Source organism: Haliotis rufescens, unplaced genomic scaffold (assembly GCF_023055435.1).
Source record: "Haliotis rufescens isolate VD_foot unplaced genomic scaffold, xgHalRufe1.0.p SCAF_16, whole genome shotgun sequence".
Taxonomy (NCBI): Eukaryota; Metazoa; Mollusca; class Gastropoda; order Lepetellida; family Haliotidae; genus Haliotis; species Haliotis rufescens.
In genome coordinates this window covers 7,089,523-7,111,178 of record NW_025963846.1, presented here as the reverse complement: position 1 = coordinate 7,111,178, position 21,656 = coordinate 7,089,523, and the positions used below count along the sequence as shown (strand labels likewise).

At 39.7% G+C, this 21,656-nt stretch overlaps 1 protein-coding gene across 1 annotated transcript in view; it reads left to right on the top strand.

Annotated features, from left to right (window-relative positions):
- LOC124134048 (dual serine/threonine and tyrosine protein kinase-like) overlaps positions 1-21,656 on the top strand; it is a 47,434-nt gene that overhangs the window by 7,632 nt on the left and 18,146 nt on the right. Inside the window, exons 3-4 of the mRNA XM_046498671.2 lie at positions 10,654-11,335; positions 12,145-12,297. Of these exons, the coding sequence (XP_046354627.2) occupies positions 10,654-11,335; positions 12,145-12,297 (835 nt within the window). The remainder of the gene's footprint in view (positions 1-10,653; positions 11,336-12,144; positions 12,298-21,656) is intronic.

Genomic DNA, 21,656 nt, shown 5'->3' with positions numbered 1-21,656 from the left:
AGTATGGTCAATTGAAAAAGTTGCCTCTGGTAACCCATATATGTTAAATCCTGGAAGGAATTTAAGGTTTGCTGCAAAATTGCTGATGTTGCATTAATTTGATTAATTATTCAAGTGTTATGACCTTTCAATAATTCTCTCCGATGTTACCAATGTTAACTGTCTGTACGAGACATGAAACATTATCTGAAGATAATTATGGCTGTGACTTATAACGTCATTCAGAAGAAGGTTATCACATATATCAACCAGCCCACATAATCACAATGTCCAAGGGTCTGACAGCCCTGATAACAGTTGTTAACACTGCAGCCCAAGGTGTTGATATGATGACACATCTGTAAGCCAGGCATAATGACAATATGACATTGTAACTTGTTGTCACTAGGGCTGGAACCGGGTACTCTGTCCTGGTAGATCCTGAGTAGGACCTAGGAACCCACAGGACCACCCGGACACGTGCTTAGTCACGTGATATTTTCTTTTATGACAATAAAATTAAACCTCGTGGTTACAATTTGACATTGTAAAAGAACTAACTCAATTTCAAAATTGATAGAAAACAGGCTATCTGATTAAGTTGAAGGTTACTTGTGCTGTATCACATGACTTCCAATGACTCGGAAATAGCGTGCAGGTTTTTGCTTTGAGGCGGGGTACAAGGGATTTATTCTCCCTCTCAGAAATCCATGTGCAGGCTTGCTTGCTCGTGGAGAGGTATAAGAGATTTATTCCCTGCTGAGAAATTTATTACCCTTCAAGGCGGGTTACATTGTCTTTTATCGAGATCACATGGACCAATCAGATCTCATTATTCTGACACGGAGGTATGATGATACAAGTTGTCAATGTTTGCATTGCTCTCTGATTTTTCACGCATTCCTTTTGACTTTTATATGTCTGTACTGGTGAAGATAAACTTCAGTGATTGCATGGCCAGATTTTTTAAATGTATGAAAACAGTTTTGCCACAGCTCTCAATCGGACATTTTGTACCCATCTCTTGAGACGTAAAGCCGGTAACTGGGTAGTAAATATGGACCTTCCCTAGTTGTCACAGTATTACAGGCATAAAGCACTTGATGATAAGCCTCTATTAGAATGATAAACATCAGCTAAACGTCAAGGGGAGGGATTATGAGGTTGATGGGCCATTTGTTTGTTCAAGATGTGTTTCTGGGAGTAAGTACTATGACATACACCACAAGATAAGCGAAGGGGTTTGGAGCAAACCTCACAGAAGTTCAAGTTGGTGTTGTCTCTGGGGTATTTATAGGGTTTGGTTGGGCAGGGTTATAAAGATAGCATTGGCGTTATGGGAACTATTGCATTATATAAGATAGCTACGTGATAAATAACAGAAGACAGAAGCATGGTTTATTCGAGATAAAGCATTGTTCTGTCATGATGTCGTATCTGGAGATTCAAATATGCGCTCGCAACTTGGTGACGTCATGTGATGGATGACGTTATTTTTGAGAGGGAAGTGTCTCTAAAAGTTGGTCACCATAGATGTTGATGGGCTATAAAGATAAATGCAGTGGCCGAATGATCGCATCCAAAAGTGGGAGAGATAATAACAATCTGTATTAGGAGAAAAGGTGCAGATAATCAACGTGAGAATTGTGAGAATGTGCAGGAAATACCAAACTTAACCCACCTGTTCATAAAATGGACTTGTCCGACATTTCTGAGGTCAGATTCTATTCAGGGAGTCATCATTATTAAAATTTGGGTAAATATTTATAAAACTTGTACGTTTTATCAACACCCTTAAACATAATGTTGATATGTCATATAAGTAATAAACGACTCATGGTCACAACCCATGGTTTATTCTCTCCTCGTCGTTTATTTCCTAAATACAGTGAGCTGTATTGTGGCCTAAATTACCATGTTTTATAACTGTCAACTGTAAGGAAAATGTTTAATAGTTGAGTCAGCAAGATTTGTTGGTAGACTTGGACACATTTGTGTCTAATGTCAGGGTCTTGAAGGTAGAATAAATGATGTTTGTGTTCCAATTTCAGTTTATTTCAAAATAGGGTAGTTTCTGTTAGTATGCTCATCTTGTTTGGGGATCTTCAACAATGTTACCATATTCGCCATATTATGCACCCCTAACCATCTCTGCACCATGTACACATATCTGTAAGTGATCTTTTCAGGCGCGGCGTACATTTGAATGCCAGTCTGTAGTTTCTTGTGTATATTATAGGTTCATGTCTTTCCATAACCACAGCAATGTAGACATGGTAGAAGGGGTGTAAAGTTGCCTTGTTACTAAATATTAAAAATGTCTTAGTTCATCGCGGCTTGATCAACTTTGGCCCTACCACTGATCTCTGACAACAAATTGAACTTGTGCATGGTTTTAATAAGTATTGTTGTCAATTTTCTCTGAGAACCCAGGTCGACTATTACAGCAAATGTGGTATCAGTGTTTCATATGGACTCTTGTGTTCTCACAAATGTATATCTCAAGCGAACCTTTTTCCGAGGAAGCCTGATTTTATAAGACTGTGTAGGACAAGGGAAGGCTTACAGACAGGTGCACAGAGCATGAAGTAGAACCTTATATAAATGCAATTACTGTTGTTGTCAACACACTTTACCATGAAAAGAATACCTGTTTGGCTGCTGGAGAAATGAAGGTTTGCGTGAATGTAGGACACTCAATTTAATATGGCATAGAAAACTTGATGCCAGCCTTTGTCCTTGCCAAACTGCCCAATAGTCAAGGTACCATGAGGACTACTAGAAATATGACCTTTTAAGGGGTTTTGCTATATTATATCATTATAAGGACTCATAAGTGGACTAAAACTGTCAGTTTCTACTGCTACAAGGACGAAACACACATGCACAGACGCACGCAGGCACGCACGCACACACACACGCACTCACACACAGAGAAAACTTGTGGGTTATATTTTTGGAGATAATAATTTTGTGTCATGTTTTCAACTGATATACTTTTTGGCTAACAAATTCACTTCCCAAACTTTTTCCATTCTTTTTATTTATTTAAGGAGCAGGTTTTACCTTGACTAACAACACAAGGGGCCAAAGCGACCCCCAATAATTTATTTCAAGGGTCCTTGTAGGAGTTCTTGTAAAGTAATGAAATTGTGTTGTGCACTGTACCGTACTGTACTCTCAGATTTGATATTTACTTTAGTTACAGGACCTTATATCTATTGTCAAGTAAGTGAGTACAATGAATATCATTCTGCTATCCCTCGTGATGCAATATATTTTTGTCTGCATCATTCTATACGTTTATGAATACTGGATGCACAGTTCTGCATCATGTATTTTGCATTATATAGGAACATTGAGAAGTTGTTTTCAAATGAAGGGACATTATCATGCAGGCATATACTTTGAAGGCAGATTGTCTGCTCCACATGCTCTCGTTATGCTCACATATATAGTTCTTAGCATGCTCTGTTTCTTTTTTCGTTTGTTTTGGTTATAGAGAATCTCACCCGAGTGTCTTTTCATATCAAATATATCAACACTAGTTGATAAAAATGGAAAAACTGTGAGGCTTGCTATGGAGTTTTCCTCTTTTTATCAACTCGTGTTGATATATTTGATATGAAAAGACACTCGGGTGAGATTCAAATATATCAACACAAGTTGATAAAAGTGGAAATACTCCGAGTCTTGCTGACTAGTTTTTCCACTTTTATCAACTCGTGTTGATATATTTGATATCCAAAGACACTTGGGTGAGATTTTATTTATCATCCAACATCATTCTTCCAACTTTTTCAATTTGTAGACAGTAATGAGTCATGTCTTAAGTGTAAAAAGTACTGCTAACAGCTTGAGGAGCAGAGCCATTAGTGATGTCATTTGATTGTGACGTCATGGTAAGTGATGACCACACAATGGTCTGGTAAGCATTCTGATGCTTTTTCATTGCAGCTATATCGACTATATCGCCTGATCTCACCCAAGCGATATCTCTTGTGGGAGCCAGTTTTGGATGATAGTATTGGTTAGCACTCCACTGAGTAATCTTCCAGCTGTCAAGTGTCGGTAAACAAATGGCAAATTACCGTATATCGCTGTGTATAAGGCGAGTTTTTCGTACCCAAAATAAGGGGGCTAAGAAGGGGGGTCGTCTTATACACGGAGTCGAAGATCTCACCTTTGTTTCCACTGGCGATGTCAACCGGCGTCCAATAGCCAGCCAAGCATTTGACAATAAAACTTCGCATTTCGTCCTAAATAACTGTTCCAATAACTATTTCCATACATAAACATGATTTGTATCTCTTTTCCTTGAATAAAGTTTAATAATTTCTGCAAATAAAGTTGAAATGACCCTCGCCTCGATGCAGATTGTCAAACCACCTGACACGGTAAAACAATCAACATCCGCGAGTAGAGAGCCGGAAGTACTGGTAAGCATTTGCATATTGCACATGTGACCTAACATGTGATAACCGGTGAAGCTTAAATCAATTCCCGCTGTTTTAACAGTTGTATTAACAAGTGTTGGAGACGGTGTGTACAAGTGATTGTGGAATAAACACGCTGAATGTGAAGCAAACATAAGCCTAGTTAGTAACAACATAGTTAATTGGCGATTAAATTACTCACCATTGTCTCTTATATGTTATTACTTCATAAATGAATTTTATTTTACGGGCACCAATTTGGTGTCGTACCGTGTAAACACAAAATGGCGACGTGTGCTGGAGTTACACACGCGACCTATCGTTGTAGAAAAAAAACAACACAAGATAAACATATTTTTATTGCATATATAAGGTTTGTGTGCGCACTTGTGATGTGTGCGAAATACGCATCAGTCGGAAAGCGCACGTTAAATCTCCAAAGTAACTAACTAACTTGTGATGTCCGTGTGCGAAATACGCTACAGTCGGAAAGCGCACGTTAAATCTTCTATATCAGTCAGACTTGTGATGTGTTTCATTCCCGGTCGCCTTATACACGGAGTATAGGATTTTGGGTTGATTTTTAAGGCGTGTACAGGGGGGTCGTCTTATACGTGGGGTCGCCTTATACACAGCGATATACGGTATCGAATCTGGACAAGACAATACAGCTGACTGACATGAGCAAAGATCAACACATTTGATTCAATTGGGATGTGATGATTTGTAATAGACCAAGTCACTGAGCCTGACCACCTGATTAATTTAGTCACCTCGTATATATATATATATATATTCTATATTCTAACCCGGAGTCCCTACTTTTTGGCAGGTTCTTAACATGCTTAATATGTCAAGGAGACATTCTTGTCAGCAAATTTTCAGTTAGATATATTTCAATGTAACCATGTAAAGACACAGTGTCTGTACCAGCATTTTCATGTTCTGTTTATTGCTCTTATTCGCCTAATGTTATTCATTTACATGTTCTATGTGAGGTGAGAAAGTAGATCATTAGCTTGTCAGGGTCAAAAGTCAAAACCTGATTGCCACTGTCAGATTGAGTCATTTGTGTTATATAAAGATGATGACAGACCTTGACATTTCAACATATGGGGTGGTGGTGGGGGGGGGGGGGGGGGGGAGGTGGCTGGTTAAGGCTTGCCATTTCAACATGGGGGAGAGATGTTGAGGCTTGACATTTCAACATGGGGGACTTGTTGAAGCTTAATTGACATTTCAACATGGGGGAGAGATGTTGAGGCTTGACATTTCAACATGGGGGACTTGTTGAAGCTTAATTGACATTTCAACATGGGGGAGAGATGTTGAGGCTTGACATTTCAACATAAGGGGACTTGTTGAGGCTTGACATTTCAACATGGGGGACTTGTTGAGGCTTGACATTTCAACATGGGGGACTTGTTGAGGCTTGACATTTCAACATGGGGGAGAGATGTTGAGGCTTGACATTTCAACATAAGGGGACTTGTTGAAGCTTAATTGACATTTCAACATGGGGGACTTGTTGAGGCTTGACATTTCAACATGGGGGACTTGTTGAAGCTTAATTGACATTTCAACATGGGGAGATTGTTGAGGCTTGACATACATTTCAACATAGGGGGCCTGGTTGAGGCTTGACATTTCAACATGGGGGGATTGTTGAGGCTTGACATTTCAACATGGGGAGATTGTTGAGGCTTGACATTTCAACATGGGGGAGAGATGTTGAGGCTTGACATTTCAACATAAGGGGACTTGTTGAGGCTTGACATTTCAACATGGGGAGATTGTTGATGCTTGACATTTCAACATGGGGAGAATTGTTGAGGCTTGACACTTCAACATAGGGGACTTGTTGAGGCTTGACACTTCAACATTGGGGACTTGTTGAGGCTTGACATTTCAACATGGGGAGAATTGTTGAGGCTTGACACTTCAACATAGGGGACTTGTTGAGGCTTGACACTTCAACATGGGGAGAGGTGTGGAGGCTTGACACATGTGCTATGCTTATTGCTATGCTTATTTCGCATCACAATCTCTAACACACTGCCTCTTCAAGTATTGTTTGCACCTAAGTATCAATGATATCATAGGTATCGGTGAATCATTACAGCCATACTGAAAGTACACTGAAGGTGAACATGGTCGAGATCACCATTTTTGTGTATTTTAGAGAATAATTATCTCTTTGTGACATGATCCCCTAATAAATAACAAAAATCATGACATCGTTTGACTACAGATTTGAACAGGACATATTACCTGAAATGTTTAAATTGGCAAGTGTTTTATACAGTTTCCATGTGTTCAGTTAATGTATTGTTGATGGAATTTAACCACTGAAATATACTGACAGTAGCGAGTGCCTTCGCCTTGATGAACTGTACCTAGCTAAGTGTCATTCATTTCCCATTAGAGCGGAGACATACAGAACTTCTTTAGGGAAACTCCTAAATGTCTAAAAATATTGTCAAAGAGGGACGATATCATCATACCATTCAGGCTATGATTGATGCTAGTCTTTAGAGCCAGACAGATCATTTTAAGTCGGGTCACCGAAATGAAGCGTTCATTCGAAGTTACAACAGAGAATGCTCTAGGTCCACTTACCAAAAGAAATAACTAAGTTACACACTGCCGTGTAGACGAATCCTAGTCCTTCCAGTTCTAGCTTTACTGGGCGCAACTTCTATTTCAAATGAATGACATTGCCGTTGGTGGCATTTTATGACTTTTGTAAAAACATGGGATGTAACTCCCATGTGATGTTTTGGACAGATGATGTCATAACAAACCAACTCAGTGCGTTAGTTTAGTTTGCTTAAAATGATTAAAGTTTGGTGTTTAAATGGAATGTTTGTTATTATTACTGTATCTGTCAATATAAGGATTTATTTTGGATTTGTTGACGTTCTGATCAACTGATGAAGACTCTGCCACACATGAGCCAATTTACTATGAAGCACTTCTCCCATCATAGAATTTGCTGACATGAGGCACTGACTTCAGCAGCTGATGTGGGGCACGGGTGGCCCAGTCGTCTAAGGCGCAGCTGTGCAGAGTTGCATCCCTTGGGCGCGCCAGAAACCTATGATTGTGGGTCTCAATCCCGGTTCGCCCCGATTATGTTTCTAGGTTTGTCAGCACCATACCCGTGCTCGTGGGTTTCACCGAAGTGGTAAATGTCTCAGACATGCATCACTTTGGGCTTTCCTCCCACATTAAGCTGACAAGCCATGATATAACTGGAAAACTGTTAAAAGCGGTGTTAAACCCAACTCACTCACTCATCAGCTGATGAACGTCAACTTCAATCCTTAAATGAACAGCTACATGTACTTCCTATGCTTAGTTGGTAATTGTTCCAACTGACTGACTCATGACATGGAGGGCTTTGAGTCACCATGACCTACCAATGTTTGAGTCACCATGACCCACCAATGTTCGACATGCCAGAAGAAGGGTTAACAGAGTAAGACTGTTGTATGTTGACTCCTTTAGAGGAGGATCTCGTGTTGTAGTATAACAATCAATCTTACATAGTTTTCAAACACGTCAGAGGAAGTAACGCGAAACGGGACAGAATTATTATCATTGACTATCACATGAGTCATGTTACCTGATGATGCTTGACAGTACAGACATGCATCACATATTGATGCAATGGCAGTTTGCATAATGAAGGATTGTTCTCAATAGACGTTACTAGCTGGTTATATGTGGAAGTTGTTTGAACATGATTTCCATCACGTGTGAGCCTCGTAAAATAAAATAAGTTTAGTTTATATTATAGTGTCTTTTAAAATACAGGGTTCCATGGCATTCTGAGAATCAAGTTTTGTCAACTAGTTTAGACTTGCATGGGCTATTTTGGATATTATGTATTCCAGGTTTTGTGGGAGAGTGTATTTGAACCCTGCAGGGGTCGGGTGGGGGGATGGGTGTTTATTTATTGAAAATAACCAATAAGAAGATGTTACTCTTGGTCGTGTACAGACTACTTAATTTCACTGAATTAATGTTAGACATGTGCATCAACAGGGATAATTCTAGGGTCAGGCCTCGTGCTTTTATAAATTATAGCCCCTAAATTTGAAAAAAAGCCCACATTTTCAAATATGTTGGGGCATTTTAACATTGTTCTGTATGGGCGTACTTCTGGAATATTTAAAATTTTCACATAAAGGTCCCATGTCAGAAAATTCCTGGAGTGTACCCAGTATCAATGTTTCAAAACATAAGGCTGAGAAGTGGTATCGTAGTTTTTAGATTTTTATGTACAGATTACTTTCTAGTTTATTCCAGTATGTCATGATGAAGGAATGCTGGCAACTGTCAATAGGGAGATAGATGTTGAGATTGTTGTCATGGTGATGCTGATAGTCGCTGAATAAGGCCTGATGTCACATCCAGAGAATGTATATCTGGGGTCTGTTTGTGCAGATTATAACATTCAAGCGACATTAAAGGTGGAACTAGTGCATATCAATGTTTGATGTTATGGACCAGAGTTCTCATTGTGTGGTGTGATATTGTCCCTGATATTCCAATTGATGTGATTGTTTTGATTGCTTTGAGTTGGAATCTATTTATTGGATTGTACAAACCAGATCTTTGATCATTTCAGCTATGTCATTATGATCATGTATATTATTACAAAATATACAAAAATATTAATATTCACAGATATATGAAGACATATATAATGTCTCTGTGTGAATAAAAACTTCATTTCATGAGAACCTACTCATGTTATTGTAGTACTGTTTATACATGGTTATTAATGTATGGAACATTATCCATGGACTCGTCTGCCAAGGGGAGATCTTACATTGAGTGGACTATAATACCAGGTTTCAGAATTCTCAATCTCATTAAAATCAGATCTTAGTTCTCACTACCGCTAAATAAAGATCTGAGAACACCCCATTACGGGTCACGTCAGACCGACCTTGCGTGAACGTGAACTGACCAATGGAATGACTGATAAGAAGTCGACATGAGCCAATCAAAAGGAACTAATTCAAATTGGCGACCTCTCTTCGAAACATATTTTGACAAAATCTTGATTTAAAATTTGAAACCTGAACAAAAGAACATTCTGGAATGGCTAATAGATGGTCTAGATTGTATTCATTCAGTCGTTAAACCCATAACTATCTTTTGGAATACCCTGTGTTAAAGTTTTCGAGGTTGCACCCTTAGAAATCACATTCCGACTGTCACTTTCATGATCTGGTAAGCGACGCTCTGATTGGTCGGATGAAAGGTCATTCTGACGTGACCCCTAATGGGATGTCCTCAGATCTTTGTTTAGCGGTAGTGAGAACTCAGATCTGATTTTAATGAGACTGCAAAATTTCATTTCAATGCCAGTGGCATAGTTAAAATCATAATGGCTAAAGTAAAATACAGTGGAATCTGTCCAAATCAGACTCTGTCAAATTTGGATTTCATCGAAAACCGGACTTTTCTTTTAGTCTACTCAGTTCCTCAATAAATTATCATTACTCAAACTGACTTACAACTCCCTATTTCCGACTTTTTACACTTCGGACTAACATTATGGTCCCAACAGCAAATTTACTATTGAAAAGAAGCTGTCTAAATCAGACCAGACCGGACTGAATGTTCTCTCACTTTGAAGTAAGAGTGCACATGTAAAGAAAATACAAGCATGAGTGAGTGAGTTGGGTTTAAAGCTGCTTTTAACAGTATTCCAGTTATATCACGGCGTGTCAGCTTAATGTGGGCGGAAAGCCCAAAGTGATGCAGGTCTCAGACATTTACCACTTCGGTGAAACCCATGAGCATGGGTATGGTGCTGACAAACCTAGAAACATAATGGGGGCGAACCGGGGTTTGAACCGACAATCATAGGTTTCTGGCGTGCCCAAGGGACGCAACTCTGCACAGCGAATCGCGGCGCCTTAGACGACTGGGCAACACATGCCCCCCAAAAATACAAGAGGTATGAAGAGGTATACCTCGGGACACATGTAACCCTGTGGTTTTACACTTTTCTTTGCAGATTTGTGGCCCCATGATACCCGAACCCAATATTGTTAGGGCCAAATCATTGTTTATGTGTACATTTTGAAATGATAGGTTTTGTATGTAAACTTTTTCAGATGAACAGCATAGTCTATCTGCATATGCTTTTTGTCTCTTTCTGGTTATCAAGTTATGTATGATTATTTAAATGTTGAAATCTTTTCTGCTCTTTCAGGACATAAATGAGCTGAGTGAACTCGGTAAGGTCACAAATTTTCGTCCTGTGTTCTTTGTACGAGTTCCTCCCCCTGGGTTAAGGACAGTTGATACGGACCCACCAGATGGTGCCCCAGGATCACCGACCCATCAAATAAAACTGTCTTCCTCATGTGACCTTCCAACAAGTCCTACAGCATGGTCTGGAAACAAAGACTTGTTATCCCAGGGTTTCAAACATGTGTCGTTTGTGTCGTCAAATTTGGCATACCAGCAACTATGTAAGCTTGGCTACCTTAGTGATATAGTTGCAGGAAAGACGCCAGTTAGAAAATCCTTAACACGAGACTACTATGAAGGTGAAAGTGAATACATAGAACGATTTCAAGAGATTCACCAAAAGTTTGCACTATTTACAAGAAGGACGCTACAGAGCTATCTGATCAATGCATCTTCCGTGTTGAACCAGTCTCACACCAGGTGCCTCAACATGTTTATCATGTCTGCGTTTGACATGGCCCGCGACATGCTCATCACGCCCAAGAAGCTGGACTTTGCCAAGGAGAAGGAAGAGGAGCTGTACAAGTCCCTCCTCAAAATGGCTGTGTCAAAACTGGATGAGATCAAATCTCTGATATCGGAAACTATTTCAAACATGAAAGACCAGCTTGTTCAAGAAGCTGGGGAATATGACTTTCTAGGTGAGATTGATTGGTTTGATGACAGTGCAAGAAGGGGTTGGTTGGTTAGATGACAGTGCAAGAAGGGATTGATTGGTTAGATGACAGTGCAAGAAGGGGTTGGTTGGTTAGGTGACAGTGCACGAAGGGATTGATTGGTAAGATGACAGTGCAAGAAGGGTTTTGTTGGTTAGATGACAGTGCAGGAGGGGATTGGTTGGTTAGATGACTGCAAGAGGGGATTGATTGGTTAGATGACAGTGCACGAAGGGATTGCTTGTTAAGATGATAGTGCAAGAAGGGGTTTGTTGGTTAGATGACAGTGCAGGAGGGGATTGGTTGGTTAGATGTATGCAAGAGGGGATTGATTGGTCAGATGAAAATGCAAGAGAGGATTGGTTGGTTAGATGACAGTGCAAGAGGGGATTGATTGGTTAGATGACAGTGCAAGAGGGGATTGATTGGTTAGATGACACTGCAAGAGGGGATTGATTGGTTAGATGACAGTACAAGAGGGGGTTGGTTGGTTAGATGACAGTACAAGAGGGGGTTGGTTGGTTAGATGACAGTGCAAGAGGGGACTGGTTGGTTAGATGACAATGCAAGAGGCGTTTGTTTGGTTTGAGTGGGAACCAGTTGGCTGATGTCACTGCAAGAAAATTGATTGGTTGGCTTGTATAAGTGCTTTTGCTTTTTGAAACTGGCTTCTTATTTCAAATTAAATATTGGATTCTCCCTCTGCGTATATCAGATATAGATACACATGCACTTAAAATCTGTTTATTTTGAACTATCAAGAATCATGTGTAAACAAAAATTGTGTTTTGCAGGCGTTGACATCGATGACGATGGTCAGATTCAGACCAGCAAGAGCCTGAAGGTGTGTACAGGTCAGATCCAGGAACTGGTCCTCAGTCGACTGAATCATGCAGTGGCCGGCAAACTCATCAGCTCCATCGACATCCTCCGGGACTCCTACACAGGTGTGTGTTGAGATTTTGTTCTTATCGTACAATAAACTTCCCAGAGTATCTGTTTGGGACGTTGTGACACTTGATTGGGACATGGTGACATCTGATTGGTAGATTGTGACAGTTGTTTGGAACATTGCAACAGTTCATTGGGACATTGGGACAGTTGGTTAGGATATTGTGAGACTTGATAGGGACATTGGTACACCTGTTTGGGACATTGAGACACTGATTGGGACATAGTGACAATTGATTGGAACGTGTGGACAGTTGATTGGGACATAGTGACAATTGTTTGGAACATTGGGACAGTTGAATGGGACATAGTGACAGTTGATTGGGACAAAGTGACAGTTGACTGGGACATTGAAACAGTTGATTGGGACAAAGTGACAGTTGATTGGAACATTGGGAAAGTTGATTGGGACATTGAAACAGTTGATTGGGACATTGAAACAGTTGATTGGGACATTGAAACAGTTGATTGGAACATTGGGACAGTTGATTGGGACATAGTGACAATTGTTTGGAACATTGGGACAGTTGAATGGGACATAGTGACAGTTGATTGGAACATTGGGAAAGTTGATTGGGACATTGAAACAGTTGAATGGGACATAGTGACAGTTGATTGGAACATTGGGAAAGTTGATTGGGACATTGAAACAGTTGATTGGGACATAGTGAGTGACAGTTGATTGGGACATTAGGACAATTGATTAAGACATAGTGACAGTTGATTGGGACATTAGGACTGTTGGTTAGGACATTGGGATAAGTTGATTGGAAAATTGTGACACCTGATTGTTTGCATGCTCTGACACCTGATTTTGGCATTCTTCTAGTTGACTGAGACAGCAAACACCCGTGAAGATCCGGGGGAGAATAGGTCTTCAGCAATCCATGCTTGCCGTAAAAGGCGACCATGCTTGTCGTAAAAGGCGACTAACAGGATTGGGCGGTCAGGTATGCTGACTTGGTTGATGCATGTCATCGATTCCAGTTGCGTGGATCGATGCTCATGAGATTAATCACTGGATTGTCTGGTCCAGACTCGATTATTTACTGTCCGCCGTCATATAGCTGGAATATTGCTGAGTGCGGCTTTAAACAAGAAACCAACGAACCAACTGAGACAGCATATGTGGAGGAAGTTCTAACTCAGTGCTGGTTTCATATATATAGCACACATATTTAATCATATGAAACTGTTCCTGACACAGTTGAAATTGATGGGATATTCCAACAAGGATGCCCAGAATGGAAGGGGGCGTGACATGACACAGAATTTGTGAAATAGTTTATGTATAAGCTTTACAGCCTTATCTTTGAATGAGAGTAAGTCAAGGATAAGAATTAGCACTTGCCCACTCGCCCGAGCCATTTTCACTAACGTTAAGGGCATCCTAATGGCTGGTTACATTTTTAAGATTTTGGGGATGTTTCCATATGTTATTGCTATTCAGGCTAGTTGACTTTCTGGGTTAATTTCTATCCCTGGTTACACATGTATGTGTGGGAGTAATGGCTAAGCCTCGATCACTGCGGGGTGCCTGGCCTTGATTGTGTGAGTGCTCCACTTGAATGATCAGCAGTAAGCCGTAGGCCGCGTGACCAAAGTAGAAGTGACAGGTGTGAGTGAACTTGATATGTCAGTTTGACTGTACATTGAACCCTGACCTTGACCTCCAACTCAACCCACCCCAACTAGCCATACCTGGTTCTCCCCTTAGCACACACCAACCCTCACTACACATGACCTCTTACATAAGCCGCTGGATACTATCGATCGGTTGCCATACATTTGATACAGGATACTTACAAAATTGATGTCAGTACGTCATTTGTTCACTGTATTATTATATGACATGGAGGATGCAACAGATAAACTCTTAATTCAGAGATGTTTACAAAAAAGATTTGGTCAAATGCTTTGCATTATTTGGGTCAGTCTATGGACCAGTGAAGACCTGGGGTAGAATAGGTCTTCGGCAACCCATGCTTGCCATAAAAGGCGACTATGCTTGTCGTAAATCAGACAATCCAGTGATTGATATCATGAGCATCGATCCACGCAATTGGATCGATGACATGCATCAACCAAGTCAGCGAGCCTGACCACCCAATCCCGTTAGTCGCCTTTTATGACAAGCATAGTCGCCTTTTACGGCAAGCATGGGTTGCTGAAGACCTATTCTACCCCGGATCTTCACGGGTCTCATACAAAGAAGAAAGAAAGAGTCAGTCTATGTCTGGTTTTACCAAGACTCATCTTTGTGGTTGAGCATGCCTGTATATTATGGAATATTCATTAGTCATTCTTACATCTACAACATGTTGCATCTGTATTACTAGTTTTGGGGGAATCGGGATCCTTGTCAAATTGTAGTACATATGCATGATGGCTATTGTTTTCACATAAATGTACTGGTAAGCGAATATTAAGGTTGTAAACCAGATAAATGTTGTGCTGTCTTACGAAAACTATTTCACATTATTGTCAAAAAATAGAAGAAAAGAAATCCCATCAGTATAAATTCGTAGAAATCACATGAACCTGATAAAATGTTACATTCAATCTGGGCAGTTGCACTTGGGGAAATTTCTGCCATGGAAACACCAGAGTAAGCCCTGCTTACCCCTGTTAGTCCTGCACCATGGCTGTTGAATATATGTATTTTATGAAATCAAAACCAATCTAGATTTGAATAAAAGCAAGTCTAACAAGTTCCTCAGCATCAGAAAGAAAGATTTGTTTCCAATTTTAGAGGAGAGAAATGTATTGTGTAACTTAATATTTCATAGACCCTGTGTTAGTTTAATTACAGTACATGTGTTTAGCCTTGCTGGTTAGGTAACAGGGTCATTTGTAGGTGACAGGGGGTCGCTGTACCACCAACTCAGCTCAGTAGGATTGAAGATTTACACACCATGACAACATGCCTTGAGAGTTCAGACAGTTGCTGGCCTACATTTTTCAACAAGGATATTTCACCAGAACGGTGACGTTACTGTACTGGTCCTCCCTGTTGAGAACTTTTGAATTATTATTTCCACTGACATGACAACATAACAGTCGCTGGCCTCCATATTGCACCAGCATGGTGTCTTTACTGCACTGGTCCTTCCTGTTGGGGTCTAGCCCTGCTATCCAATTGTTCAATGAGAGGGCAGTAAAACCCTCAGACCCCCTTCAACTCCTTCACAGTGCGATGATCATTGTCATTGGAACAATAAAATCAATTGCTAATTCGACCATGAATTTTAAATTTACTTGATTCTGATTGGTCAATCAGAGGCTATTAAATGACAATCAACCCCTTCTGATTGAAACAGCAGGTTTGACGGCCGCATCACCGCGGAAGCTAATATTTATAGAATAGTACTATTTTAAGTCATTGTCGGTAGGCATATTTAAATTATTGTATCTACAATTACAGGTTACAAAATGCACAGATGCGGTTACTACAATAATCAAAGGATGTGTGGCAATACATTTTGTGCAAAAAACACGATAGCAATCTACAAAGGGAATGTATTTACGTTTTGGAGACAACAGAGAGCTTGGAATTTTGGCACTTTTCTATATACGACTGTGACGTCATATCTTTTGTGTCACTATGAGCGATATGACGTCATAATGGTAACGTGCAATGTAGAGCGAAAGCCTTGCAAAGCTTGCTTCGTTTTCTTTAGGGATGCCCACCTCATGCTAGTTCACCAAGTTGTCGTGCTTATATGCTTTCAATGCCTGTCATATGTTCGAGTGAAGTATTATGGTGTAAACAAACAGTTTGAGAAAATACTGCGCTATATTTAGTTATAATTCTGATCGATAACCAACTCAAAACACTGGACTCAACCCATGCTGCTTCACTCAGTATATTTGCTAACACCAAAGAGTTCGCATTTTATTTAGTCATGGTAGAATGGAGATAAACATATTGTGTTTTCAATGTAGAGCTAGGTTACCTGTAGATCTAACCGTGCTTTCAATTCCAAATTCAATTTAGGGCGGTTAAATCTACAGGTAACCTAGCTCTACATTGAAAACACAATATGTTTATCTCCTAATTAATATATATTTCCTTTTAATAGTTTATTACATAAGTATGGGGAATGCAGTGTATTACATTGTATATATACTCACTGCCAAAAGAAACATGGTTCACATTTCTTTTGGCGTTGAGTATATATCTATCCTCAATGCTCGACAGTATCATTACATATTAATTACATTTAGCCCAATGATGACAGATGAAGATCACTAACTGTGGTATCAGATCAAGATAACTTTTCACGGTATCAAGTTCTCCATATGGATTGTACATATTGACTGCTAGGAGCTACATTACACTTGTCATGTTTATAATTATAGCATCGAATTGAAGCCATATTGCAACTTCCACATGACTAAAATGCAATCAGAACTTCAGACCAGTGGGACAGCCTCATGTTTAAATAAAAGCGACAAAACCCTTTCTATATTCATAAGAAGTCTCTGCCAAAAGTAGAGTCGTTTTGTATGATTCTGACGATACCATGAGCATTTGTTTAGGAACCAATATCACATAGTAATGATACCAGGTGTTTGTGAAAAGGTGAGCGTATCCCCTGCCCCATCGGTGGCACCCATCACAAACACATGCAAAGACAAGTCAAATATTTACCCGCAAATAGAGAACTGCATCAGATATCATATTTGTCACTGATATGTGCCTTATGTGTACCATAAAACGACAATTTGCTCAACACAGCAAAGTCCTGTGTTCAATCCCCACATGGGTGTACTATATATAAAAACAAAACGCTAGCTGTTGCCTAGTCTACATATTACTTCCCCTCTATTGTCACTCTTAAGTCAAAGGCATTATGATGCCACAAATACACCTGTTGTGCGTCGCCTATGACTACAATTTATGTTAAAGTTTTTATAACTCTGAAGAGCCGATGAACAGCGAAATATCTTGTGTGCATAAAGGAGTTTTGACAAGCATGAATATCTGGACTCTGTTTTTGTATATCTAATGCTCATACATCTGAAGATGTCACTTGTTGTTGGTGCCCCTACACTATGACATGGTGCAGGAATATTGCTAAAGCTACATAAAACTCATTCACTTGCTCATTCCACGTTCCTATGCCAGGATCTACCGGTCATGGTTCAAAACCTGGCAAAACGAAATGGAGCGAGTAAGTTTCACATTGTTTACTTTGTCATCCCTTTACCCACGATTGTGGATTTCACTAAACATGACCCAGGTTACTGTTACTTGACCTCCCACATGAAGTAGATGTCATGATGGCTAGATACTGTGCACTGGGTTACACTCAACTCACACTCACTGAGGTCTAATAGGTCTTCAGCAACCCAAGCTTGCTGCAAAAGGCGACTATGCTTTTTGTAAGCATTTTCCCGAGGCAAGAGAGTAAACTGACTATACAAGTCTAGTTTCCACCCTTGCCGAACTAAGCTGGTATTATGGAGTTACATTTTGGCTGGACTAACAAGTCTATGCATAGTCCAATCAAAATCGCGCACCGAAATCGAAATCCGGTTTGTAAACTGTCGTGCAGATTTCGGTCGATTGCAGGATTTGCAAAGCATGTACACCGCCAACTCGTTGTCAGCAGATATTTTCCAAATCTTTTCATGTTTTTAATCAAGGTGCTCACATGATTTGATGCATTTCGCGATGTAAGACCAGTTTTTATCACGATATAGAACTTGATTATCAATCAAATCGTCCTGACTTGGCGCCACCATTTTGTGTAAAGCAAATGCAAGTGATACGAGAGGTGGAATCTGATTGGTCCATAGGAGAGGTTTAGAAGGGACATAACTGGTAATAGCCACTGGTGGCGCTACGATTGAGCCCAGGAATTCCAGCCTAGTTCGGGAAGGGTGGAAACTGGACTTTTTAAATCGGTTAACTCTCTTGCCTCGGGAAGATGGTTGTAAGAGGTGACTAACAGTATTGGGTGGTCAGGCTCACTGACTTGGTTGATGCATGTCATCGTATGCCAATTGCGTGGATCGATGCTCATGGTTTCAATCACTGGATTATCTGGGCCAGATTCAATTTCATTGTATTTACAGACCGTATATACTGTATTCGACGTAATAAGCTCCCAGGGCGCTCTCAAAATTTGAAATAGGGGCTCTTATTAGAATATTATTTTGGTGAAAAAAACAGAGTTAAAGGATAAATTTCGTGGTTTTACTGACAGCCTGAAATGTTTATATACGACAGATATATTTTTCCAGAATTTAATTGCCCATAATTAAGGGTGCATATAACACACGAGTGCGTATTATACGCTAATAAATAAGTCTTGTGTACATTGATGAATTGGAAGGGGTGCTAATTGGGATTGTTCACTAGCTAATATATTAGCATATATCACCGTGGGCGCTTATTAGAGCGGTGCGCTTATTACGTCAAATACGGTAGCTGGAATATTGCTGAGTGCAGCGTTAAACAAGAAACAAATATTTTGTTACTACCCCATGTCATGCTGTAATGAGTTTGCATTTCTTCAGTTGGATGTTTGTTCTCTGCTCAACACTCTGTTCCGGTAGGGACTGGCTGTGTCCGTCTCCAAAAATAGCATACCGTATTCAACGTATTATTATCATATAATTTTGGTGGAAAAAAAAACAGAGTTGAAAGATTGTAAATTTCGTGCTTTATGCTGACAGCCTGAAATGATACAAAAGATGCGTATTATACACGACAGATATATTTTCCAGAATTTAATTGCCCATAATTAAGGGTGCATATAACACACGAGTGCGTATATTACATGAATAAATAAGTCTTGTGTACATTGATCGGAAGGGATGCTAATTGGGATTGTTCACTAGCCAATATATTAGCAAATATCGCCGTGGGCGCTTATTATGTCGAATACGGTATTCAATTTGCATAAAACTGAATTATTTATCCTCTGCACATCCAAAAAGGATTCAAACATAATTTCTGACCATAATACATTAGGTAACAGTACAGTATCAGTGGAAAGTCCATGCGCATACATTTAGCATGGCTGAAGTGTATGCAGAACGAATCCCAAGTTCCAAATACACTTTTGAGATCCTTAGGGTATTACTGCTGTGTCTGCATACTAGAAACTAGTAATTTGACCTATTTCAAGATAATTTGTTGTAGCCCCAGCTGTCCTGAGGATAATACTCAGAATCTGGATGTGTATGTATCCTTCATTGAATCAATAAAGCTTTGGCATTGATATGAGTGGCACTGACACCTTGAGTCTCCAGTTACATGTTGCTGGAAGATTAAAGAATTAAGTAGCAATCCTATACCAGTCAATTTATCTAAAGTCCTAATTACCTGAGTCAGTTAAACCTCCAATATCTGTAATATCAAAGTAAATATTTGCCTGTAAACAGCCATACCAGTGATTCTGACCCCCCAAAATATATACTGGTCACTGACTTGGACCCAAGTAATGTAACAAGTCAATGGCAAAAGTCAGTACCGTATTGGATGTAATAAGCGCCCCACTCTAATAAGCACCCACGGCGATATTTGCTAAACAATTGGCCCGTGAACAATCCCAAATAGCACCCCTTTCGATTGATCAATGTATCACAATGATCACAATTGATCAGTGTAATACGTGTGTTGTATGCACCCTTAATTATGGGACATTAAACATTTCAGGCCGTCAACATAAACCACGAAATTTACAATCTTTCAACTCAGTTGTTTTTCACCGAAATAATATTCTAATAAGAGCCCCCTATTTCTAATTTTGAGAGCGCCCAGGGCGCTTATTATGTCGAATACGGTAAGTCAAATCAACAAAAATGGTGGATGAACCATAACAACTAGTCAAAGCAATAGCATTTGTGATCGAATGAAAATGTTTGATCTGGGCATGAGGGATAAGAAATGCACTTGATTAAGTCACTGTAGCTCCTGACAGTGTTTCCCTATGATACAGAAAGTATGATGCAAAGACACGCATTGCTCAGAATTTCAATTACAATTTTTAATGTCTGCGCATTGTTTTATTATATCGATACTGTAAGTAGGACTAATCCTTACGATTTAAGTTTTAATTACGAAGTTATGATAGTGTGACACCTTCTGGCATACGTGTGGCATTTCTATTGGTCAAAAGGCTGACTACTAGAACAAACTATCTGTCAAATTGTAATTTTATCGGTCAGTGGTCGGTGACCAATGTCCATCTGAAACTCTGCATACCAAACTGTGTGCTCTTGTATGTAACCCATGTATCTGTACTCTTGCTGGGAATAAAAACCATGTGGAAAAACATAGCGGATAGTTGCTGGGAAATGATTGTTAACTTCTAGGGAAAGATGATCCGGCATCGTGTGTGTGGAACCTAGAACTGGGATGTTTGACGGCAGTCAGTGCAACACCACTCTGTTTTTGTACTAAGTCAAGTCTTGTGGTGTGTGTATCTGTCTAGCATTGACTGTGTACCTAACTAACAGAGACAATGTCTTAGTGTCTCGCGCAGAACTAACTGCAACGTTTAGACCTAGACCAGATGAACATTTAGAAATAAAGTTATCGTATTAAAAACCTTTGTAAATTGCTGGGGCAATAGAAAATACAAACATGTTTGATGGTGGTTAAAATTGAAACAAGCGAGAATCGGTTATTCGATGGTGATGTATTCGATGGTGATGTATTCGATATGGGTACCACAGTTGTGTTTTAGACCTCAAATTTTCTGTTTTTGAGGTTTTCAGTCTTGAAAAGTTTTCATGACATTTGAAATTTTGAGTCAGTTCCATTTGAAGTGTATTCTTTTTTTTTGCCCTGGAGTTGATCTACTAAATAAGAAGCCAAATCCTTCTAGACAGGAATTTGTTTTTATCCCCCGCCCAACAAAGTTGGCGTGGGATATAGAAACGGGCTCCGTCCGTCTGTCCGTCCGTCACGTTTCGTTTCCGTAGCATAACTCAGAAACCGTTCAATATTTTTTCATGAAACTTTGCATGTCTGTCAGGTACATGCTGAACTGGTGCCTTTTGCTATTTAGAAATTTTAGAAATTTTTATTTTTTACGTTTCCATGGCAACGAGATGGACTTGGGTTCTGTGAGGGTAGGGTCGTTTCCGGAGCATAACTCAGAAACCTTTCAATATTTTTTCATGAAACTTTGCATGTCTGTCAGATACATGCTGAACTGGTGCCGTTTGCTATTTAGAAATTTTAGAAATTTACATTTTTTACGTTTCCATGGCAACAAGATGGACTTAGGTTCCAAACTCTTCTTTTTTTACAATTTCCATGACAATTTCCGATTGGTTAAAAAAGGTTAGGGTTTGTTTAGATTTAATTATGTCATAAATTCTGCAACAGGGG